We start from the raw sequence: 26,484 nt of genomic DNA, 5'->3' as shown, positions 1-26,484 counted from the left end.
AATGTGGCTTTCTATTGGTGAAAGAATTTTTAAAATCGGTTTAGTAGTTCCCGACATTACCTCTTACAATAATTTAACAAACATACAAACACACAAACTTTACCTCTTTATAATATTAGTATAGATTAGGTACCGTAGAATGGGGTTACTTTGGCCAATTTTGAACTTTTAAGGTCCATATCTTTTAAATTTGTGGGTGTAAAAAAATACAAAAAAAGTCTAATAATCGGTTTTTATAGTACTCTCGATTCGTGTAATAAAAAATGATAAAATATAGCTCAATTTTGAGAGAAAAAATAAAAAGTATGTGATCAAAGCTAAAAGAAGAATGGGGTTACTTTGATACCCCCAGATTTTATTGCGTAAATAGAAAGTAACCACAATTATAATACCAATAGATTTAAAAAAATCAAAATCTTTTCAAATCAAAATTTTACGAACGAAAAGAACTTAGAAATACTTAAACTTTGCAAAAGAAAATTTAAAAAATAATTATAAAAATAATTTGTCTTAAAAAAATCAATAATATTAAATTTATGCATCAAAACAATAAGAAAAGTCATATAAATTCACTTAAGTCATACAAGTTCTGCAATATCAATATAAAAAAAATTGGACACATTCAACGTTACTATCCAGAATTGCAAAAGGCTTTGGTTTTGGCAGGTAGATTAATTATTTCACTTCTCCTAATTTCAGATATATCATCGCGAACCAATTTGAATTCTTTTTTATATTCCAAAAATTTGAAACCTTCGACTACCAGTGGATATTACCATTTAAAGAGGAGTATAGTCTCTGGGGATAATTTGATCATTTTTGATCAATCTCGCACCAATACCCTATCAATGACACCCCGCATCAAACAAACTCAAGTCATTCCATTATCTTTAAAGTTAGAAAAACATTAAGCACTGTATGGGATAATCGATCATAGGCCACATGATGGAGTAGGTATATTCTAGAAATTTCATTTTACTATCACATAAATAAGTACACATGAAGTTTTGCAACACAATTATTTAGCTATAAATAGAGAATAACATTATATTAACCTTTTTTAATTAAAATAATAGGCGAATTTCCCGCGTGTTCTCAAAAAAGGAATTGACAGTTCTTCAGTGTTACTAATCTAAAAAAAAAACTACCAAATTGCGTTTCGTTTTACGCAATTCGTGATTTTATACAAAATGGAAGTTTTGATCAAAGTCATCCCGTGATTCAAAGTAACCCCATTCTACGGTATTTACCTATATAATGGATGGATTTGTGACGTTTCGTCATAATTATTATAATAATTTTATTTTCGGAACCTAATAGTTAGTACATTTGAACAAATCTTAAAATCGTAATTCATTAGGCCATGTACTTTTTTAAACGAATACATTTTTTGATAAAATTAATCCATTCAAATATATTTAATACTCCTATATCCTATTTGTAGAACATTTGCTAAATACGAGGACCAACTGTTGCTTGCTACGAAACTGTTGAGCTGCTACAAATGTTCGTAGTCCGTGTCCGTAGCACGTAGCACATTCTGCGCTTTCGTAGTAAAGCTGCTATGCGTCACACTTGCTTGCTTGCTACAACACACAGTTGCGGGTAGCGTTAAAGCTTATACACGTGTTTATTTCCGCTCACTCTCTCTCATTTATAGTGTGCCGGTATTAAGACATTACTTACGCATTACAGATATTTAATTTCTTATCGATGGAGACAGTTTAGAATGAGATATTATTTATGTTGACAGTATGTTATTGTTTATGGAATAAATGACTATGACTATGACTCCGCTGTGTTTCTAAAAACTAGTGTTTAAAAATGTATTTTTTAAAACATATCTAACTTACTGAACTGAATATTTCAGTTTTCAAACCGGCAGACAGTGGTGACTGAGTTTGTTGCGGCGCTTCTTCTAAGCACTTGCCAAATGTTGGTCTCGAAGCGCTGGTAGGGTAAAAAGATTATGAGACATGTAGAGGCTCCTTAAGAGCAAAATATTAGACGATTTGTAAGTACTATTTATTAGTACACAAATTAAGAAATTTTGACTTTGACTTTGACTTTACATTACTGCTCTCATCTGTTTTTCAAAATCTATGCATCAGGAGATTTTGTTAAAACTTAGTAACAAAATAAAGAGTCATAGACCTGTTTACCGTACGAAACGAATGATTTTGTATTAATGTAGTTATTTTGTTCTCAGGTATATTCTTCATCCTGCCCTGCATCGACTCCTACGCCCGCGTGGATCTGCGCACGCGCACCTACGATATACCACCTCAGGAAGTAAGTGGCTTACTTTCAATGATATTATTCTAGGTATTTTTAATGGAGCCTCAATATAGTTTATTAGGAATTAAAAAGAGCTGAAAAGTTGCAGCGCAAGTAACTCGAATCAGTCTTTTTTGTTAGACTTGTTTCCAAAGGTTTAAAAATACATTTATAATTTAACAATTATTCAAAACCATAGGTCAAAACATTTGACTGAGTTCGGCGAGGATAGGTGCGCGACGCTCTATACTATACTATTTTCATATAAAGATTTTTAAAATTCAATGACTGCGGTACGTACGTACGACGTACCTATTTATAAATAATTTTAATTTATACATTAGCTATTTAAGTAAAATAGTCAGTATAGTGTTTTCAATAAGCAATAATGTAAATCATCGTCATCATCATTTCAGCCATAGGACGTCCACTGCTGAACATAGGCCTCCCCTAATGCTTTCCACGTTGATCGATTGGTAGCGGCCTGCATCCAGCGCTTCCCTGCTACCTTTACGATGTCGTCGGTCCACCTTGTAGGTGGACGAAATGTAAATAATAGAACACAATACAAAACTGCATTTTCATGATGTCTCTAGGAAAAATTATCGTACAGTATACACACAATGTACTGACAACTACGACATGCAAAATCGATATGTGTGTCTGTCCGAAACTAGGACAAAAGCGTCATCGATCACCGTTTAAATTAACCTTTTCGACCTATTACAACAGGTGTAAAGATTATCAGAGTACGTTCCTGCGACAGCGAAAGCACAAATGCAACTTTTCGACCTTTACAACAGGTCTTTAGAAGATCTTTACTGAATAGATTCTAGAGGCAGCAGAGTGGTACAAATTGGGTAATATAAATCTTAACCTATCTTAAGAGAGCGGTCATGGTATAGGTACTCGTACTCGTATGTCTAGAACACACCGAAAGTTTCGCTGTCACAGTCGTAACAATAGTTAACAACACTGAACCGTCCCAGCTATGACATTGAAAGGAAGACGACTTCCTTAGTTCCGATTTTTGCCACGTTGGTCAACCATGTAATTTTGACATTTACAGGAGAGCGCTACCATCAATACTGAGTTATTAGTTCCGATTTTTGCCACTTGACGTTTCACGCCCGTATTCACAAACGATGCTTGCTTAATGAAGCAGCAAATCGAACGCACAGCGTTGAACAGAGCTCTGTGATTGGTTCATGTGTCACCCTGTGCTTCCAAGCGCACTGTGAGACCTCTTAGTAATGTTTGTGAATACGGGCGTCCAGTATCGTTTGACTATAATGCCATCAAACACCGCTCCACTGCTGCAAGCTACTCAGTTCAGGTCGTCGCACATTTATCAACCCGGAAAGGGATCGTAACCGTATCAGCTCGAGGCGGTCAGTATTCTTTGTATAAAACTCCATACTGCAACGCACACTTGCCTTATCCGCAACGTAAACTCCTCGTCTCGCGTTTGACAGCGTGCGAAAGGCGATGACAGCTCGCAAAAGGCGATACGGTGTTGATCCCTTTCCGAGTTGATAACGCACATACACAAACATTACTATGAGGTCACAGTGCGCGTGGACGTACAGGGTGACACATGAACAAATCACAGAGTTCTACTCAACGCTGTGCGTTCGATTTGCTGCTTCACTAACTTAAAAGCGATATGCCCGTAGCTTCCGACTGTGATCGGCTGGAAGCCTCTAACATGCAAACGGGGCCGCGGGGGTCACACACAACACTGTCCAGTGTCCACCCTATAATTTTATCGATTTGACATTAATAATTTTGCTCGGCTATCGAAGAAGTTTTGAAGTAAACACTGCTTTATACAGTAACTTCCCTTTGCAAGTTTTAACTTTATAATTGTTACATATTTTATACATTAGACTGCTTGAATGCTTATTTATAGATGACAAGAAGTCATAAATTGATTTGATTCAAAATCTTTTCGGTCGATTAAGAGAATCGGGTTTAACTATCTTTGAATTCAAATCATCCATAATCGATGGGTTTATGCTGTATATTGAACCACAGGTACATTTTAATGTCTAACATACTTAGTAGAAAAAGCTCCAACGCTTTCCAAGTAAACAATTCTGATTATAATATACACATGGGTTTTCTAATAACGGAAATTTCCATGTATTAACGTGGAAACACGCACAGCCAAAGCAAACTAAACGCTATACAATGAGTACACTCATACATACATCATCAATCACAAACGTTTCAAATGTTCAAAGTAATAATTTGGAAAACATAGAGTCGAAATTCGCACCAATACACTATTCAAGAGTATGATTAAAATGTATTGAAAGGGATTGTTAATATACCTGTTGATTTCATTATGGGTCATACTCGTGTTTACCGATTCAAAGCCCATAAATAAATACGTTCAACTTATATTGTGAAAACAATGGAGTTATTATTTTATCGTGTTTCCACACCAATCGCCTCCGCGAGACAATTGAAATGATAGTCTCGCGCCAGTCCTTACTGGAGAGCGATCATGACGCTTTTCACGATTCCGATATTTATTTGACGTGCAGTTCCATCGAATAACTTTTAGGCTGGGTTGCACCATCTTACTTTGACTTTGACAAACGTCAAAAATCTGTCAAATTCCATACAAAATGCACCGGTTACCGTTAAAATTAGGTGGTGCAACTCAGCCTTAGAGTCTGGAAAATTCCACTGTGAGGTTGTATAAGCACTTTAGTGTGGGCACCCAACATAAATATTCATACAAATAAACTAAACAAACGTTATTTGAAAGGTTGGAACCCGTTTATGTTACATTGTTTACAATAAACATTGTTGAGACAATACTTACTTAATATATTGGTTATTTCATATTTGTGTGCAATTTTGTATGTAGAGTGTGTCTCAGAAGTAAACATCTTGACAATTTTTTAAAAATATAATAACTTATTACGGGTTAGGTATGATTGTTTAAAATACGGCTATATTGTAGCTACACTACGACGCTACGACGCTACGAAAGTGACTGTCCGATGGGATTTGAGGCAGCAAATCTTAGATTTCAAACGATTCGAAGTCAAAATCTAGTGTTTAATTTACAGACCGCTTGCTCTCACAGGTAGCAGAGTGCGCTACGGTCAGGATTGGTACATAAGTTGACCAGACAATTTTGGCCCGTAAATAGTACCACAGATAGTACACATTAGAAACCAACATTCTGTATCAGGTCCACAAAGGACCGCTTTGACATTCCACATTAAACAGGGCAAACGTAAACACGTGGCTTTGAACTACCGCCACTAAATATATTGATAGTGGTTCAAAAGCATTGCTGCATGGATGACAACGTTGCTCAAACTGGGAGTTAGGATGTCAAGGTCTCCGTTGACACATCTTCTACACTATAGAGGAGAGATTTGACTGTTTACTTGTATTGAATATGCTCCGAAACTACTGAACCGGTTTAAAAAAATATTTTCACCATTAAAATTCTACATATATTTTAAAGATAGGTTATAGAATATGGATTGAAAAAAGATTTTCTGTGACAGATAAAAATAAACGCGGGCGAAGCCGCGGGCAAAAGCTAAGTAAGGGTTATAATTCATTGCATAGTTAGTGTTAATCCTTGAAACCAAACCTGGAATAACGTTTTTCATTCATAGTATTACTAAATGTGTTAGTTGTGTTAAACACATGCTTGCCTTGCGTGTGTACAACGAAACGTTCATACATTTTAAGTGTAATTGTTTGTTTGTGCTCATTTACAATAGTGAAAATGAACCGTAGGTACATTAAGCTAAACACTGTGATGTCTAATGTAGTTGTTGTAAGAGTGATTTTGTTATAAAAATACTTTGATGTGCTGTGACTGTCCATGTAATTGCCGACTATAATTAAAATATCCCCGAGAGATTCACAGTAATTTTATTATTTACTACCGGCCGCCCGCGACTTCGTACGCGTGGATCCCGTTTTACCCCCTTCATCTATCTTACGCGGTTTAGATTTTTTCATACAAATGTTTTTTCCCGCTAACTCCCGTTCCCGTGGGAATTTTGCAATATCCTGTTGTAACTAAGGTTTAAGTTTACTAAGGTACCTGCATGCCAAATTTCAAACGTCTAACTTAAGCGGTTTAGATTTCTCATATAAAAGGATTTTCCCGCTAACTCCCGTTCCCGTGGGAATTTTGCAATATCCTGATGTAACTAAGCTTTAAGTTTACTAAGGTACCTGCATGCCAAATTTCAAGTGTCTAACTTAAGCGGTTTAGATTTTATATACAAAAGGATTTTCCCGTGGGAATTCCTAAGTATACTATAACCTGCCCAGGAGTATGAAGAATAATTGTACCAAGTTTCGTTAAAATCCGTCAAGTAGTTTTTGTTTCTATAAGGAACATACAAACAGACAGATAGACAAAAAATTTACTGATTACATTTTTGGCATCAGTATCGATCACTAATCACCCCCTGATAGTTATTTTGATAATATATTTCATGTTCAGAATTGACCTCTCTACAGATTTATTAAAGTATAGATGACCAAACATAAGACGGTGCCGTGGTTTTATTGTATTTCAATGTGATTGATTTTCACGTAAAAACGAGAGGCATTGACATAGTTTAAAAAATACACTCGACATCAAATAAATCGCAGCTCCCGCGACAAGCATTTTCAAACGTATGCAACCCCACTTCCCACCAATATTGGCACCATTTAAAAGCGTAGTTCTAACGTTCATTTCATTAAAGGAAAGGTTTTTACCCCAAAAATGTGTCGTTAGAAGGATCCAGAGTCACTTCTTCAAAAAATAGGTAGTTACGCTAAAGTCAACTTTTATGGCTATAAAACTGTTAAGTTGGGATTTATCGCTATCCATCTGTTAAAGAGGACACGTGAGATCATTATTTGGTTTTATAACCATAAAAATTGGTCTAATTGATCCCATAGGTGGAGGTATTTTTTCAAGTCACATTTATGGTAGGTATATGTTAATTATTTATTAATAAATTAAATGTGTTTTTCTTTAAGGAAATTAATTGGGCTTTCAAATAACACCAATATTGTTGGGGCACCATGATTGTGTCAGAAGAAAATCGTTAAAGTTCGTGTCGCGGAAGGTGCGGTTTATTTGATGTTGAGTATAACTTTTCAAACGATAACACGTAGCTTTTAACACAAAAAAGTAACATACACTGTAATCTAAGTGCATACCTATTGCGAAGGATTTTTTTTCAATAGTAATAAAAACAACTAAAAAATTGTGTGAAAGTTCGCAGAGAAAGTTCTCTTCGATCTTCCGGTAAACGGGCACTTATTCGAGCCAATAAGTTTATTTACAAAATCAAGTCTATCCCGAAATGACCTGAGTGTGGTGTCAGTCCCAAGCGAAGGTTCTAATGCAATTCCACTTCCAACTGCCAAGCGAGAAAACCTAACCGCTGTAGACGCAAGAACTATAATCCTGTTACGCTATACTAGTAGGGAATTTAGTGCAATGATTTGTATGGAGACCCCTCCACTTTGGTATAGAAGGCTCATTTTTGCACCAGTTGTTCTTTGGGTGCTCCTGAGTAGATTTCCGTCGGTAGACATCGGGAGCCCCCCCTGTGGTAGCAGGGGGAGGGGGGGCAAGTTTCCTTCTGCCGCGCTTCACTTTAAGGCCCATATCTTCAAAACTATGGGTATTAGGGCAAGTGTGGTGTCATTTTCGGATAATTAAAGGATGGCGAATTCATTTCTAGAACAAACTTTTTGCCTTTTCATACAAAAAAATAGAAATATGGAGTAAAATTCACAAAAACCAAAAAGTATTTTTTTAAATAAACGTCGTTTACTTTTAAACCACTGGAGATAATCTAATAAAAAAAATATGTCCTGAAAGCTACATTTATCAGGATTATAAATATATACCATTGTGTGGTACTTTTTTCGAAAAAAGTAGGTGAAAAAAATTTTTTCTTCAGGACATAGCGGGCGAATTTTAATGCGCGTCGGAAAAAAATATTTATTTTATCCATGAATTCATACTATTTGGTTCATAAGCAAGTAAAGATTATTATTTTAGAATTTATTTAGAGTTCCTGGCACATCATACTACCATGATTTGTATTTTTTCTTCAATTAATTTTGAACTCTATGTGTAAGACATAAGGTTGAAAATAGTTTAAATACATTGTATTATTGAAAATATCATAAGAAAGCACTAAATAAAGAAATTGAATTTGTCTAAACGTCTAATGATTATTATTATTATTTTAATTAACATTTTTATTTCTACATTATACTATTGTACCAGTGATAACGGAAAGGTAAGTGTGATTAAAGAGAGGATTGATATTATCATAGTACGGGAGATTATTTATAGCACAAAGGCTACGGCTGTGACCATTATAGTTGTTTTTTCAGACAGCACCAGCTTCTGCACTACTTCTTTCCAGGCAAGCTTCGGCAGCTACGGGCAATTGGTCCATGTAGGCTCCATGTTGCTATCGATTCTGGTCCACCCCCAACCAGTCGGGTAAAGGGAAGACTGAGTCGGTTGCTTGCAACTGACCCTATACGCGAACCCCTTGAACCAAATAAATTTTAAATAATTTGAAAAAATCATAAGGTCATAATTACTGCCCTTGATATACTAATACAAAACTGCCTAGGTTGGTGGGCACTTGCAGCACTCGTTCATAGTCAAGCATGTAGTAATAAACACAGTGAACGTTTTTAAGGAGGTTTGCTACAGTATTTCAAGCTGAATTCTACGCTATAATTATGTGTTCACTAAAAACAGGGGTATAAGAAACGCAATATTTACATCCTTAGCCACAGCCAGGCAGCACTCAAACAAAGCCATCGCCTCAGTGAAGGTTGAGTCTAGAATTAGGTATTCTAGATGCAATCTTAAAGATGAATAAACTCTGGAGGCATGACTAAGTGTCCCTAATGTGGGATACCTGGACATACACGGATCGAATGCAATGAGAGAGCCGACAGTCTAGCGAGACAAGGGTCAGAGACGATACCTATTGGGTCAGAACTGATAGTAGTACCTTTATCTAAAAGCTTAGGTACCTCATTGCCATAATATGGCCATATCCAAGAATAACAGGGCTGAATGGGAAAGCTCCAACGATATAAGCCTCTCCAAATCATTCCTAAAGGGAAATACAGGGTCATGAAGAAAACTTTTCAAAGGTATGCCCAAGCAATTACAGGTACGCAAACTGGGCATTATGGAACGAATCACATGTCCCACAAAATGGGCCTAACAACAGAAGCTCTCGAGCATGTGGAATACAATGTGGAGTCCATGAAACACTTAATACTGTAAGGATGGGTCTGCTTGGGTCAGCATATCCGGCATCAGAAGACTATTAGGTGGCTTTCACTCAGACGCTTAATTCACTTAACTAATGCATAGGATTTTTTGTGATGATAGGGAATAAAAAAGGGAGAATAAAGATCCTAATGGGTCGCTGTGGACTACGCTTAGGTGTGACCCTACATAAAATAACCCAGACAGCTTTGTATCAGCATTGGCTACTGGCAGTATATCAAGGGGTTCGCGTATAGGATCAGTTGCAAGCAATCGACTCAGTCTTCCCTTTATCCGACTGGTTGTGTGTGGACCAGAGTCGATAGCAACATGGAGCCTACATGGACCGATTTGCCCGTAGCTGCCGAATCTTGCCTGGAAATGGTGAGATGTAAGTGCAAGAAGTAGTGCAGAAGCTGGTGCTGTCTGAAAAAACAACTAAAATTGTCACAGCCGTAGCCTTTGTGTTAAAAATAATCTCCCGTACATAGTACGGGAGATTATTTTTAACACTATAATGATAATATCAATCCTCACTTTCCTCACACTTACCTTTCCGTTATCACTGGTACAATAGTATGTAGAAATAAAAATGTTAATTAAAATAATAATAATAATCATTAGACGTTTAGACAAATTCAATTTCTTTATTTAGTGCTTTCGTCTTATGATATTTTCATTAATAAAATGTAATTAAACTATTTTGAACCTTATGTCTTACACATAGAGTTCAAAATTAATTGAAGAAAAAATACAAATCATGGTAGCATGATGTGCCAGGAACTCTAAATAAATTCTAAAATAATAATCTTTACTTGCTTATGAACCAAATAGTATGAATTCATGGATATAATAAATATTTTTTCCGACGCGCATTAAAATTCGCCCGCTGTGTCCTGAAGAAAAATTTTTTTTCACCTACTTTTTTCAAAAAAAGTACCATACAATGGTATATATTTATAATCCTGATAAATGTAGCTTTCAGGACATATTTTTTTTATTAGATTATCTCCAGTGGTTTAAAAGTAAACGACGTTTATTTAAAAAAATACTTTTTGGTTTTTGTGAATTTTACTCCATATTTCTATTTTTTTGTATGAAAAGGCAAAAAGTTTGTTCTAGAAATGAATTCGCCATCCTTTAATTATCCGAAAATGACACCACACTTGCCCTAATACCCATAGTTTTGAAGATATGGGCCTTAAAGTGAAGCGCGGCAGAAGGAAACTTGCCCCCCCTCCCCCTGCTACCACAGGGGGGGCTCCCGATGTCTACCGACGGAAATCTACTCAGGAGCACCCAAAGAACAACTGGTGCAAAAATGAGCCTTCTATACCAAAGTGGAGGGGTTCTTGCACTAAATTCCCTACTATACAGCCATTGAGTTATAATGTACTACGTAGTAATATTACTTCAATGTATACAGCTGAGTATTTTATAAAACACGTCCAGGTGACGTGGTCGTAGAAGCAATTTACAGGCTTTTAATAGTTTCTAGTGCACGTGTCATCCAGTAGTTAGACTCTAATCACTATGCGCCAACTGTTGGAATAGAACGGATCTTTAATAATGAGTTTGAATCCTTGGTGCTTGTGAGCTTTGTATAAATTCATTGATATCGCAAAAGGCTACTAAGGGACAATTAAGAGGACATCGGACCTCCCTCCATTTGTCTGTGGTAAATTAGAGAGATCGTCGGTTCACCTAGCGGCAGGTCTTCCGGCTCGTGGTCGCCACTCAAGAACTTTCCTGCCCCAGCGGCCGTCATATGTGCCCGTATGTGCTCTGCCCACTGCACTGTGGTCGCGGGAGGCGCCTGGATGCGAGCGGCGCAGGACCGGTCTTTGTGGAAATCATTGGGGGAGGCCTTTGTCCAACAGTGGACGTCTTTCGGCTGAAACGAACGAACGAAATTAGAGAGAGCAGTGGAGAGTAAAGTTACAAATATTCGGTCAGTTGACTTTAAAAAGTAGAACTTTGAGGTGATGCCTAAGAGTATCACCTCATACCTCGTAGGTACCTACCTACTTACAAAACCTATGGCGAAACAGCAACATCGATACCTCATATTATATAAAAATCTCTCATTCTCTCCAATCCGCTGTTCAGCCCTGAACAAATCTAACCGTGGCCTTCTTCCCAGGTGCTAACCAAGGACTCTGTGACGGTGTCTGTGGACGCTGTAGTCTACTACCGCGTCCACAACGCCACCATATCCATCGCCAACGTGGAGAACGCGCACCATTCCACCCGCCTACTGGCCCAGACCACGCTCCGCAATACTATGGGAACTCGACCCCTGCATGAGATCCTGAGCGAGCGCGAGACCATCTCAGGAAACATGCAGCTCTCCCTGGATGAGGCGACCGAGGCCTGGGGCATCAAGGTGGAGCGCGTTGAGATGTGAGTACCCTGTTCGTTTTTACTAATTTTTAGGTACACTTCGAAGCTGACTACACGCAAGTAGCAGGCGTGTTGCCGCAACATTACTGGCTGCTTTGTATTTCTATGAAATTATGTCTTTAGGGTTTCAAAATAGTAGGTGGATTTCATACAGTAAGAATCTCCGATTTCTTCATGGCAGTTCATAGAGGCGAATCAATGAAACTTTAACATGTAGGTAAAATAGCTTTAAATAATATCAGAAAGGCTGTAATTGATAGCTTAATTCCAAAAAGCGCGACTCCACTTTATCAATTCACAATGTAAACAGTCCCAACAAAAATACAATCGCGAGCAAAAGTATGAAATCACCCTATTTGTTCCGAGAGATCGTAAGAACTAAATGGCTAATATTATCTTCTATAGAAGTTTATGTAGAAATTCGGAACCAAATACGAGTACCGTACTTTTGCAGTTTAAGTATGGTTTTCAGTCAGTTGTACGTTAAATAAGATTTAAATAGTAGCTATAAAGTTCTCATTGTAGAATGTTAGTCGCGATCAAAAGTCTTTTTCGTGACTAAATGGTTTCAGTTGCAGTGATTATTTGGGTCATTCCACCGGCCAAGAAAATCACGTGTCCGGGGCCAAAAAGTACCCGAATATCATAATATTTTAGTAACAAATATTTTTATCTAATAGTATAACTTTGGTTCTTGTTGTTAAACCACAGAGATAGTTAATAATAGTTAATAAAGTAATGAAAAAAAAATCGTAAGTCGTCAAAAATTGATTACCACGACGTGTCCGCGCTCCCGATTTCAGAACAAATTTGCTCGTATAAATTAATCCGTTATTATTACCGCTTTCAATGCTTATGTAATCGATTACTGATTAAATAAACATTGATAAATTAAATACGATATAACTATATCACTAAAAGGTTTTGTAAAATAACTATTTGAAGTTGTGTCCGGGCGTTAACCGTGATTACCCCGACACGTCGCTAATGTGCGCCTACGTCCCTAGCTACGCAATTTAGAACCGAGCTCTATCCTCCCCCGTGAACCTTTACTGGTGGCCTGCGTGCCGAGGTGATCGGTAATGCAACTCGTCGCAGGATTTCGGAGTTATCGAGATAAGAATATGATTACCCCGACCTTGGTTCAGTGCACTATTGATTTACTCTATCCTGTTTTTTTAGGTTTCTTTACATGGAAAGTTCTTGAGAATGTACAGAAATAATGGTCCATGTAACCGCATTTTTGTGTATTAAAACATATGGGATTCAACTTACAGATTGGGCAGGGCTCAGGATTAACCTTAATTTTTTGACTACCCCGACCTTGATTACCCCGACTTTTGCCACCGGGTAATCAATAATACTGTAATTTTACTAATGAAAGATTAACTAAATAACGTTTAATAAGCAAAATTACCCTTTACTAAAATGAAATCCTATCCTATTAATACATAATATTATCCCTCAAAATTGGCAAGACCCCTGGACTCGACCTTATCACCGCTGAAATGCTGTAAGCCGATGTGAACTCCGCCGTTAACGTCCTGATACCTGTCTTCGATAACAACTGGATGGAAGAGGAACTCCCAGACGACTGGCATAAGGGGCTTCTAATTATTGTGCCGAAAAAAGGGTAAAGCAAGGGTATCAGTACCGGAAGACCCAAGAGATGCGATCTGGAGTGAGTAATTGCACACCGTTGGTGCAGAGGATGTCCAACGAGTCCACAATTTCACTTACCTCGGGAGCATCGTTTCAGAGCCTGGAGGTACCGAAGAGGACATCACTTCGCGCATTGCCAAGGCCAGAGCTACCTTCGCACAACTTCGAGCCGTATGGCAGTCACGGAAATTGACCCAAGTAAGATCATAATATTCGGGTCCAACGTCAAACCAGTTCTGCTCTATGGGCGTGAAACGTGGAAGGTCACTAAGGTTATCTCGCACCAGCTGCAGATCTTCTTCAGCCGCTGTCTTCGCCGAATTCTCCAAAATCTTCAAACGACAAACTTTTGGAACGCTGCCACGAAATACCGATCGTTCAGCAGAATAAACGCTGCAAGTGGAACTGGATCGGCCACACTCTCCGAAGGGACCCCGATCACATCCCCAAGCAGGCTCTAGATTGGAACCCCCAGGGAAAATGCAAACGTGGTCGCGCCAAAAAAACATAGCGGCGCACTGTTAAGACTTGGAGCTAGATCAAACGCGAAGCTCAAGACCGAATGCGATGGAGGACTGTTGTGGACGCCTTCTGTCCCAAATAGGAGACAATAGGACATTGGGTCACTAATATTATATGTATAATGTATATTATGTATGTTTTTTACTCTTTTACGCAACAACTACTCAACAGATTTTGTTGAAACTTTACAATATTGTCGTTTATACATCAAAATAACAAATGGCTAGTTATAATAACATTTATTTTACCATAACTTTAAAAAAACCTTAGAAAATAAAATATTTTGTTTTATTTTTGATTACTCTGACTCCCAACTTTGATTACCCCGACCATGAAAATTTTGATGTCGCATAACTTTTTATTCCTGCTTGCTACAGATGGGCCAATATAAAAAATATGCTCGTAATAATGTCTATTTTGAAATGTTTTACCTAAAGTTACTCTAAATTCAAAAATAAAAAAGGTCGGAGTAATCAACAAAAGAATCCAGATCCGGAGAATGACCGATTTATATCTTGACATCATCCTGACCCAGTATCTCGAAGAGAGAATTTAACTGAATAAACTATGGCGCCAGCCGGCCCATAAATTATTTAACTTGATTTTTCCGGGCTGTCAGCTCGGAGACATTGATTTGGAATTTACTCCATCCTTCATATCACTCACCAGTCGCTCAACTACTTAGCTAGTCTGATAATTTTATAGCACTTCCATAATAGCTTCTAAAAGCAGAACCAGGACTGCGGTGACCTGATGACCCCCATTATGTTCGACGATTTTGCTTAGTTTATCACTCACTCGTCAGGCATTTTCAAAAAAGATCAATAATGCAACTTGAACTTTGAATACCAGGTTGTTGCGATTTCCTTTTGTACCCTTTGCACCACCGGCCTGCACCACTGGTAGTGCAAAGGGTATTTTTTAATCCCTTTTACACCACCAATAGTGCCGCCCTACCATTAACTGTAAAACGATTATCTATAATCATATAATATTAATATGTATTATAAAGAGGAAAGATTTGATTGTTTGTTTGTACTGAATAGGCTCCGAAACTACTGGACAGATTTGACAATATAACATAAAAATTAATAACAACCATTCATACCTACATACAACGAATAATTCCTAAAGTACCAGGGCAACATAATCATAAAGGAGCTATATCAAATTCTTCTTGGTTGACCCGAGAAATAAACATGTATCATAAAATAGCTCCTTTATGGTTATGTTGCCCTGGTACTTTGTTCGTTGTATGTAGGATGTAGGCCCGGGGTATCGTGGGTCTGAAGTGAAATGTTTATAGGCACTTATTTACACACACAAATTAAAACTTTTAGGTAGGTTTTGATTTATTTATAACAATTAAATTATTAAGTATTTTACAGTCTACTACTAGTTTTACAGTCGATGGTAGCACAGCACTATTTGTTGGTGGTGCAAGAGGGATTTAAAAATACCCTTTGCACCACCAGTGGTGCAGGCCGGTGGTGCAAAGGGTACAAAAGGGTTCGATTTGAAATAAACACCTAGAGTATTCAGTAAAATGTAGTTACAGAAATACAGAATCACATTTCGAAATCATTTTAGCGCGATGAATATTTGCTTCAATTCCCAGTGGTTTCTATCTGAGACACTAATGAGAAGGTTCCTATTTCGTAGTTTCGAGAACATTGAGATTTGTGCTCTTCTCAGAACTTGCCAAATGGTGGTCTCGAAGCGCTTTTACGGTAAAAAGATTATGAAAAAGGCTGTTAAGGAGAGCAAAACTTATGTTTCTTTTATGAATCTTTTTTAATTCTTTAAATACATGACGATTTATAAGCATTAATAACACTGGTCAACAAAAAATCAAAATGAAAATGGTGCCGAGATTCTGTTGATAGTTTATTATTAGGTGTGTATTAGTAATAATAAAAATATTTTTCTTTCTTTTTTCCTACGTGTAGTTTTGGATCTACCCTCAGTTTTAAAATTTAGCTTTAATCGGTACTTTGGTTGCACAGTTTGTAGTGTTATCGGTACATTTTTATAAATGCATTTATTTTAATATGATGTCTACATTGCCAAGAAGTTGTCTCTATAATCAAAATGTATTTTTGTTACATTTGTGGTGTGTACACAGTTAAAAAGTTCAAAAATTCAGGCAATATTTTATTAAAAGTGCTTATTTTTCTTACTTTAAGTCGGAAATTGTGGTTGTATTCAAGCCGTGGATACCCAAAATTGTTTGTATAATCTGCTGTGAACACTTAAGGCAATGTTACAATGGTCAAAGAAGCCATACCATGAAGTTCAGAGTGGAGAAAGTGAGGAAAGAACAAAAAAAAATCCTAGTTTGAGCATAATTTTTTTTTAAATTAATTTATTAAGTAATTTTTAATGGTCCATAAATAACAATATTAATAAAAGATACTGATTTCTTAAGTTCGATGGACTATTTGGAACGATTTGCATAGATTTTGTTAATTGAAATTGAAAATTTTTTTTCGGAAATCACTAGTCCAGTAACTACCCTGAAATTGTGAGACATGCCTTAAAAACTCAGGATGTCGTAATTTTCATCAAAGAGCACTACCTCCACAATCATCTTGACCAATTCCCAGAGAATCTTGGGTCACTATAGCATGCTATAGCTAAGAATAGGGAGAGCGATGCTATCAAGACCTAAAAACCATTGGAAGAGAGGTACCAAGGCAGATGGGATCGGTATAATATGATGGGTGATTACTGCTGGAGGATGTAACGTGATAGTTCCATTACACCTCATTCACAGAAGTCGTGGAAAATAAAGTTTTTAAGCATTTCAAAATATTATAAACGCTGATTTTGGTGAAATTTTGTATTTTTCTATACACGTTAAAATCTAGAAAACCACACGTAGGAAATCGACAAATTTGCTACTAAAGCAACCAGCATAAGGTCCTCAATCAAAAAATATATACAGTTCCTTGGCACCAAAACCACTGTTGACCAGTGTAATATACATATTAAAATTTATAGTCTACGAAAATAAAGAAACTTTGTCTTTGAGACTGCACAAATTCCAAGACGTCATAACGACTTTAGTAAAATAGCGTAAAGTGGAAAGAACTCAAATAAGAAGTTGATATCTAATATTAATAGTTTATTTACTTAGAAACCTACTATTTTACCTACTTAAACGTTATCTTGCGACGTTCATCTTTAAAGATACACAAAGAGTTGCACACGCTTCCTTCTTCTAAGTATTCATTTGCACTGCAATGTATTGTATATGTTACGGTTAATGTGATAAATTGAAAATTATTAATAATAATTAATAATTACCGACAGTCGGCGTAAAAGTGATAAATTAATCACATTTAACAGTGATTATTTAATAATTCAACCTTAGTACTAACAAATTTGATAAAAGAGAACAACATCTTGTGTACATGCTCGTGTACACCCAAACTTTTGAACGTTTTGATATCATAATATATATATAATTTGGCATAATGGCCTATAACATAATGTTTTGATTTAAAGTGAAAAATAGGTTAAGGTGCGGCGGGGGTGGCCCTTGGGCCACAGCCGCCTAAGTATTTAGTTTTATACACACATAAATGACCTCATATTAATCACATTAACCAAATCATGCGGTAATTATTCATAATAACCGGCGATTATTCATAATTTTCACATTTATTACTTTGACCGTAACATATACATTTAAAAGTAAATAATAAATTAGCACCAAAATATTACGTAGTCACAAACAAGACCATTAGAAAAAAAAGTCAGCATTCAACTAACAAGAGAATTTTACACTTAATATGCTATAAGATAAACCGGTAAATGAACGGCGTTTTTTATCTAGCCTCATTTTCCTGGGAATATAATCGAGAACTTAACAATTTAGGCCTGGCACTCAAAAACAGCCTACTTAAATGAACATTCCCCCATCAGCAAGGACGTCCGTCTCCCAGTACAACTGCAACGTGCCATGGCAGCTGAGGCCGAGGCGGCCCGTGAGGCCCGCGCCAAGGTCATCGCTGCTGAGGGCGAGCAGAAGGCCTCCAGGGCCCTCCGCGAGGCCTCGGAGGTCATTGGCGACAGCCCGGCAGCTTTGCAACTACGATACCTGCAGGTAAGTTGAATTTTTCTAGCGTTGTTCTTCGATGATGGTGGTGTTACGCCTGTGGATTGTAGGTATACAATTTATGTAACTATGTTACAGTTAGATTCATTTTGGTTTACAAGATACCCGTACCCGTTAGAAAAGAATATTAGCAGATGCTGCTATCTTCAACAATCACCTGCCTAACTCATCACTTCATAGACTTAAGAGATGTTTTCGACTTTGTAAGAGGTTACTTAGAATTCCTTCTACTGATAGGTAATACAAAAATATAGAGGGTGCTAGTGGACAACCATCTCAAACTGGCGCAGCCTTTCCTCTTCAGTACTGATGTAAGACTTTTCCACAGACGCTCAACACCATCTCGGCTGAAAAGAACTCGACCATTGTTTTCCCGCTGCCGATCGACCTCCTGACGTACTTCATGAAGGCCAAGGAAGAGACCATGTAAAGCGACCCCTGACGAAACGCATTAAAACGGACTAAGATAAATATGATCGGATGAACTCAACCAAACTACTGGGTGAATATTTGGAAACAGTCAGTGGGAAATGCGCACCTCGTCGTCTTTTTTATTATTTTTAGTTAATAGGGGGGATGGGCCTCTTTAGCATTGGTCTGCAACCTGTCTAGGAGAAGGAATCAAACCAGGTATGAGGCTCTGGCGCAAGTACGGTCCAACCCGAAAATGCGGCAGACCTAACCATTTTACTCATTATTTTAGTTTATTGTATAATTTGGTCAAGGGTTATTATGTTCCTATATTTTTAGGTCGGTAGCTTAATTTAGGTGGTGGTTTATTTAGGTGTGTAGGTTTGGTGCAAATAAGGTCCAACCTGAAAAGCAGCAAGCCTAAAGAAGTTTTTAATCTCGTATGCATTTTCCTACTAACTGAACTCCAATACTCACGAGTCTGGTTTATCATTAGCATTAGTTTTAACTTAACATTATTTATAACTGAGATTAATTAGTACCTAAGTTCAGCCCTTTTTCAGTTTCTTTGCCCAATAATTTTCAAATTAAAACTATCATCATTTTTGAATGGAAAGATGTGATGTTAAAACTCGATTGGCTGTGGCGAAGCTTTAGGGAACGATATATATTATTTTTGTGATGGATAATAATATATAAATGAAATAAATTATTTATTAAAATGGAAATATATTATTCTGGAAGAAACTTAAGCAGTTGGTATTACCACAACACATCGACATAGCCACAGACTGTTCCAATTTTTATAATCAAACCGATAGTGCGTAGAAGAAAAGCCTTTTAGGGTTCCGTAGCCAAATGGCAAAAAACGGTACCCTTATAGATTCGTCATGTCTGTCTGTCTGTCTGTCCGTCCGTCTGTCCGTCCGTATGTCACAGCCATTTTTTTTAGCATTGGTCTGCAATCCATCTAGAAGAAGAAATACTCCAAAATTAAATCAGGTGTGTAGGTGTGGCGCAAGTAAGGTCTAACTGGAAAACGCGGCATAACTAAGGAGTTTTTTTTTAATTCGTCGTTTAAGTTACTATTGGTTGCCACTTATTTTTTTATTCTTTTTGTTATTTTGATTTAGTAATGGTGTTTTTAGCATTGGTCTGCAACCTGTCTAGGAGAAGGAATACTCCAAAATCGAACCAGGTGTGAAGCTTTGGCGCAAGTACGGTCCAACCTGAAAATGCGGCATGATGCCTAAGGAATTTTCTTGTTTTTCAATTTGTTGATTAAGTTGTTTTATTGTTTTATTATTATTTTTTAAGTCATTTTGGTTTAATTAGGCGATCGTCTTTAGCATTGGTCTGCAATATGTCTAAGAGACGGAATACTCCGAAATCAAATCAGGTGTGTAGACGTGCCTCAAGTAATATTATGGGCTAACCGTAAAATGCGGTACGTCTCAAGTTTTTTTTATCTTACTAGATCAAATCCAACATCTGTATGTTTTGACGTGTTGCTTGGTAATACCATCTATATCAAATATTTACAAATAATAATAATTGTTCCTATAATTGGGACTGTTTATAAAATATAATACATAATATGTATAAATTATAAGGTAATAATATATTTTTGAATGAATATAAAAGTGGTTGTTAGATTGCAAGGTAAGTGAAACGAGTTTTAACTAGGGCGAGAGGCATGCAATGTCGTTTGTTATCAATAGACGCTTAACACTTTACGAAGTAACAAGATAATAATCTTATTTTTAAGTTTTTCTTCTATTTTTTCATCAATATTTTGAATCAATTAGTTTATAAGAGTAAAAAAAAAAAGAAAAAATTTTAAAAACAAAAAAAAAGTATAGTAAACATTCGTAATAAATATAAGATTTTAAATTATATAATATTTATTCATAGAATTAAGATGTAGAACTTTAGTAATAACTTTTGGGTAAAAAAAATAATATAAAAATCAACAATAGCAAAAAAAAAAAAAACAAAAAAAAAGCAAAAAAAAATGTGTAGTTCTTAGATGATAGATATTATATAAAATATAAATTATATCTTTTTTATTCATCAAATTAAAACAGTTACATTACACTGTTTTAGTCTTAAGAATAAAAGGGGTTAGGGTAATGGGTAGTTTCTATAGACTCTATACGCTCGATTTTTGGCGGAGGCTCTATACTATAGAGCCTCTGCCAAAAGTCGAGCGAGTATGTACAGATAAGTAATATATGATTCGCGTGATTTTACATTGTAATTTATGCATAAGGAACCAAAAATATTAAAAAATATGAAAGCAAAAAAAATAGTATTGAGACAGTAGAAGTAGATATTAGATTTTAACAATAAGATTTATTCGTAGTAAACAAAAAAAAATAAAAAAATACATAAAAGCCAAAAAAAATAGGAATAGATTGTAGAAGTAGAGATTAGATTTTAAAAATAAGATTTAAATTCTAGCTGGTTTATTTATAAAAACTAAGTCGTTTAGCTTTTGTGAATAAAAGGGCTAGTGTTTCTTAATGTGGTAAAGATTGTCTACAAAATCTTTTCCAGACTCTGGCTTGGAAATGCTAAGTAAATGGCCGTGTAAGTTGAAGTGCATTTCCTTAAAAAGTTCTTGCAGCAATGAAAAGAGTAATTGTGCGACCTAGTTTCTGATTTTTGTGGACAACCTATACAGATTAAATCTAGAAGTAGAAAAAATATTTAATAAATATAGAAGTAAGATTTTGAATTTTAGCTCGTTTATACATATAAAATAAAATAGCTTCCTCAAATACAGCTGTTTTATTTTGTTTGAATAACCAGGTTAGGATTGAGTTGTGGTATAGCTTGTCTACAAAATATTTTCCAAAATTTTATACGACACGAATGACCGAATTAGGAAGAATCTGTCGAGTTCTGTCGTCTGAGTAAGTGTAGACGTGTGTGAAGCCAAATAGTAATTGAACTGAGAGAAACACATGTGCCAAACTTTTGTGGGCAAACTATACGTAACCAACTATACTTAGTCGCACTATGAATATTTTTAAACTTAATTTATCATATTTTAAACTTTTTGATCTATTTTAAGTAGAAATAATATCGGTAATGTACTTCCACTGAGCCTTAACCCATTTAGACAGATAATTATTATTGTAGATAAAAAATGATTTTTCAGCAATAACTTACAAAAGGAGGCATAAAAATCATGAAAAAAATATTTTTAAAAAATGCCACTTGTTAAAACGTATTTTTAATATTTTTATGTAAAATATTCACTTTAAGCTTACTGTTACAATCATTTTTACAAAATAACAACAGTTTGGTACTTTAAAATATTTTCAATAATATACCGTACCGCATAGGGTACGGTAGGTCTAAATGGGTTAATGGGGTGCATTAGCTCATATTATTATAGTTTCTAAATATTATGTACAGTAGAAATTTAGAATTTATTATTATAAGATTTTAAATCATAACATTAAAATTATATTCCCAATTTTGATCGCTTGTAGGTGTTAAAATAGGTGCATTGCTTGTAGGGAGTTCAATAGTGCATTACAAATAAGATATTTAAATCTAAAGCTTGTAGGGAGTTCAATAGTGCATTATGAATAAGATATTTAAATCTAAAGCTTGTAGGGAGTTCAATAGTGCATTATGAATAAGATATTTAAATCTAAAGCTTGTAGGGAGTTCAATAGTGCATTATGAATAAGATATTTAAATCTAAAGCTTGTAGGGAGTTCAATAGTGCATTACGAATAAGGTATTTAAACCTAAAATAAGTTTTTTTTTTCAGTAGTTCGATTAACTAAGTTTTATCCACATTTTTATATTATTTATTTGCTTTGGATTATGTTACAATTTAGCCGTTATATTATTTTTTTGTTTGGTTGGTTGGAGACAATCATTTTGGAGTATTCCTTGGAGAGTACTTCTTTCTTCGGAGAATACTTTAAAATCAAACCAGGTGTGTGTAGGTACGGCGCGAGTATGGTCCAACCGGAAAATGCGGCATACCCAGAGTTTTCTTTTTTTTGTAATTTAATGATTATGTTACAATTTAGCCGTTATAATTGTTTCTCTTTATGTTGTTTTGGTTTAGTTAGGCGAGACGGGCGTCTTTAGCATTGGTCTGCAACCTGTCTAAGAGAAGGAATACTCCGAAATCAAACCAGGTGTGTAGGTGTGGCGTAAGTAGGGTCTGAGGCCTGGTTTTCATCAAGGCGAAGCGGAGCAAAGGAGGCGAGAAATGTTTTGAATAACCACTCAGATTTCACTCAATCGGAGAATGAAATCCGATTGATTATTCAAAATTTAACATTTCTCTGCGCCGCTCCGCCTTGATGGAAACCGGGCCTAACCCGAAAGTGCGGTATACCTAAAGATGTATTTTTCACTTTATCGACTTGTGTTACTATTGATTTTCCAATGCGCTGCACCATAAACCATAAGATATGAATTATTGTCTAGCTATTCGTTTTATTGTTTCGGCAATTTTAATGAATTTTATCTTTTAAACGCTTCACAGATCTCACTATACTTATAAGGATTCATGTTAAATTATAATTTATAATAATTGGATCTTACAATATGTTTGTAATATGGAATATGTTTACTTGTTTAGAAAATATTATTTATTACAATAAGTTTTCGATTAATTTTCTAAAAATAAAAATGTATAATTTAAATTCATTAAAAAAATTTTTATGTTAAAAAATGTGCGTTTCATTTAATGAACCCATACCAATTTCATACCATACACACAGATACAATAATAATGTTAAATGGCAAGTTATGGTCCCCGTGACTTTTCACTAGAATAAACCATTTATGAAAGATACAAGATTTAATCTACTTAAAGTTTAAAAAATAGAAATATAAAATATATAATAAATAACACCGGTCAACAAAAAAAAATTTTTTTTTTGCGCATGGATTTTACTTATTATATTCTGATTATATAAGCAAATGTATATAAAAAAGTGCGATTACAAATCGAAAATATTTGCTTTTTAAAAAGTTATAGCGATTTGAATTTTCCATCTTCATAGTAGAATGTCTCTAAAGATGCACGTCACATTCTCATTGGGATATATTTATAAATAATTATGGGGGCTTATTCGCAAGAACAAGGGGCACGCTTTCATCAAAATATAGTGGGATTTGAGAAACGACGTTATTAAGGCCAGTATACTGAAAGCATGATAGGGTTAGGTTTTTATGAAAAAAATCTTCTATGGAACATGACAGGAAATTAGAACTTTTCATTTTTAATAAATATTTGGACTTTATTTTAATTTTTCTCTTGTGAGAATGAATCTTAAATGGATGTTTGTTATGTTTTAATAATTAGAAAGAATGAGAGAAAGAAAGAAAAAAAAATATTTGGCAATAAATTAAATCATCTCTATGTTCATGTTTCATACATTCATTGATATGAATTTTTCTATTTTTTACACATAAAAGCAAATTCAGAACAATTTTTTGTTGTTATTCTTGTTTCTAGGTTATAAAGCAATAAAAATAAGCTATGCATAACCCGTGCGCAAAAATACTGTAGACAGTTGTAATAGAAAATCATCAAAATCAGTGAACACTTCTATTAGTATGAAAAAAGACATTCTTAATTAAAAACTTATCCTCCTCCATTCTACAAAAAACGATTTGCCAAGAAGCCAAGCTCAAAACTTGGTTGATTTTCAAACATAAATTGAGAATTTGATTGGTTTTCAATATTTAGACCAATCACAACACAAATGATAAGGACCTTAAAAATTTTACTTTAATATTTTATTTATTTTATTTAATAGCTAAGTAACATCTTAGATCGTCATTACTTAGCTACATAATATTAAGTGAAAATGTTACACAACATCACCAGAAAGTGCAAATAAATAGTCAAGTAACTGATGAAATTTTATGAACAATACAAGTTAGACGTTTTATGTAGCTAATACAGGTTTGTTTGGCTAGCTTTACTGGAAAACTTTCACGGTGTAAGTATAAAAGATAAAAGTGACACACATCATACTTAGCAACTAAATACGAGGCCAGCTGAATCGATGGAAGACCACTTCACGGCATTTGCTTCGAAACACATTACTGATTACATGGACTGGTCGAGCTGACTTCATAATTATAGTTTGTTTAAACAAGCTGCCACAAATGAATGGTGGCGGCTGCTTTTAAATTTGTAATGATATATCATTATGTAGCACAATATTTTTCAAACACTGTCTCCCTACATATCCCCATTACTATCAGTAATAGGCATTGTTTTCAACCGACTTCAAAAAAGGGGAGGTTCCTAGTTGATTGCTTTTTTATTACCGACTACACTAAAGAAACACCTGACTTGAAGCAATTGACAGGGGTATAAGCACAAGACTCACTTATCTTATGGTCATTTCTTTTCGGATGCCAAAACACACCGGAGCGTTGAGCAGGAGTAGTGTAGATACATCCCGGTGATTGCGCACCTGGCGGCCGTGACGTCACATCGAGGCTCTGGTACGGACAGGGCGAACGTGGGGAGGTGTGCGGGTGACTGCGAGGGAGAGTCGCATTCCAGTGAAGTGTGCAGTTAGCTCGATCGAGTTGTAGAATAAACGATTAACTAAAATAGCATGTGATGTCGCAAAAACCAAAAAACTTCGTCCTAATTTCCTGTCCTGCGATAACACAATTAAGTCCCCTCTGCCGTCGTCCAAATAATTTTAATCACCCGATGCAGTGCGACATCCCTCAGGCCTCGCAACGTCACACTTTTCCAGGGAATTCTCCACAGTTTCTTTTATTTTTATTCCACTACGGTTGACTAGAATAACTTGTGTTAGCTGAGGAATGCGTCTGAGGAGGCGGGGCTTGGCTGTGACGTCACATGGCGTGATCATGGCCTGTTCGGAGGGGCGCGCACGCCGCTGGGAGCGAACGGGCTGGCGGAGCTCACTTTTGCTGCTGCTCTCGGATCGGACGGACGTTCACACCCTTGCTATTTAATTGTGTCGATTTATTAATTATTCTTTTAAGTTATTTTTCCTTTGTTGTAAATTAAACATTTTTGATTGTTGGAAGTTAGTTTTTTTTAAATAATAGCTGTCTAAAACGCTAATTTCAGAAGTGGGATAGTAACCACGTCTGTGTTGGTTTTCTAGACTGTTAGTAGTGCAGTTTAACGGTATTTTTCATATTATGAACATTTTTAAATGACCACGGTGCGCGATGTCTAAAGAGGGTAGTAAATCTCGGAAACGTGGACGTTCTTCCGCTCCAGATATCGACGAGCAGCTTCAAACGATTATTTCTCGTTTGACCGCTTTGGAAGATACTTCCAGGAGGCCCTTGAGTGAGGCCAACGCGTGCGTTGGTTCACCTGCGCCACCACCGCCACCGCCCCTGCTCGATTTATCGAGTGAGTCGACGACTTTGGTGGCCGCTCGCGGTGATGCGCGTGGCGAGGAACGTGTCGGGACGTGTGCGGGCGTGCCGGTGCCCAGCGTGGCTTCGGGGATGGCGAGCGTAGCTGCATCGCTGCCGTCGAGTACTCCGGCTTCGAGCGCTGAAACCATCATGAGTGAGGTAGCAGACAAGCTTGTCACCGCCATCAATGCCATAAACCCGGTAAGATCCAACCATAATATTTATATTTCGTGTTTCGACCCGTCGCTTAATGATTTTATTGTGTGGTGTGGCGAAGTTGACCATTTACGTAATATTCACGGATGGGACGACCGCGAATGTTTAGCACGAATAGGTAATTATTTGAGAGGCGATGCCCGCGTGTGGCTCA

The 26,484-nt window shown here is 36.2% G+C and overlaps 1 protein-coding gene across 1 annotated transcript in view; it reads left to right on the top strand.

Annotated features, from left to right (window-relative positions):
* LOC135087192 (band 7 protein AGAP004871) overlaps nt 1–20,464 on the top strand; it is an 86,066-nt gene extending 65,602 nt beyond the window's left edge. Inside the window, exons 5-8 of the mRNA XM_063982033.1 lie at nt 2,210–2,292; nt 11,724–11,983; nt 18,098–18,278; nt 18,619–20,464. Of these exons, the coding sequence (XP_063838103.1) occupies nt 2,210–2,292; nt 11,724–11,983; nt 18,098–18,278; nt 18,619–18,720 (626 nt within the window). The 3' untranslated portion in view covers nt 18,721–20,464. The remainder of the gene's footprint in view (nt 1–2,209; nt 2,293–11,723; nt 11,984–18,097; nt 18,279–18,618) is intronic.
* Nucleotides 20,465–26,484: the final 6,020 nt, after the last annotated feature.

This window comes from Ostrinia nubilalis, chromosome Z (assembly GCF_963855985.1).
Source record: "Ostrinia nubilalis chromosome Z, ilOstNubi1.1, whole genome shotgun sequence".
Lineage (NCBI taxonomy): Eukaryota > Metazoa > Arthropoda > Insecta > Lepidoptera > Crambidae > Ostrinia > Ostrinia nubilalis.
The sequence above is the reverse complement of the archived record's forward strand: the minus strand, read 5'-3'. Positions and strand labels throughout refer to the sequence as shown.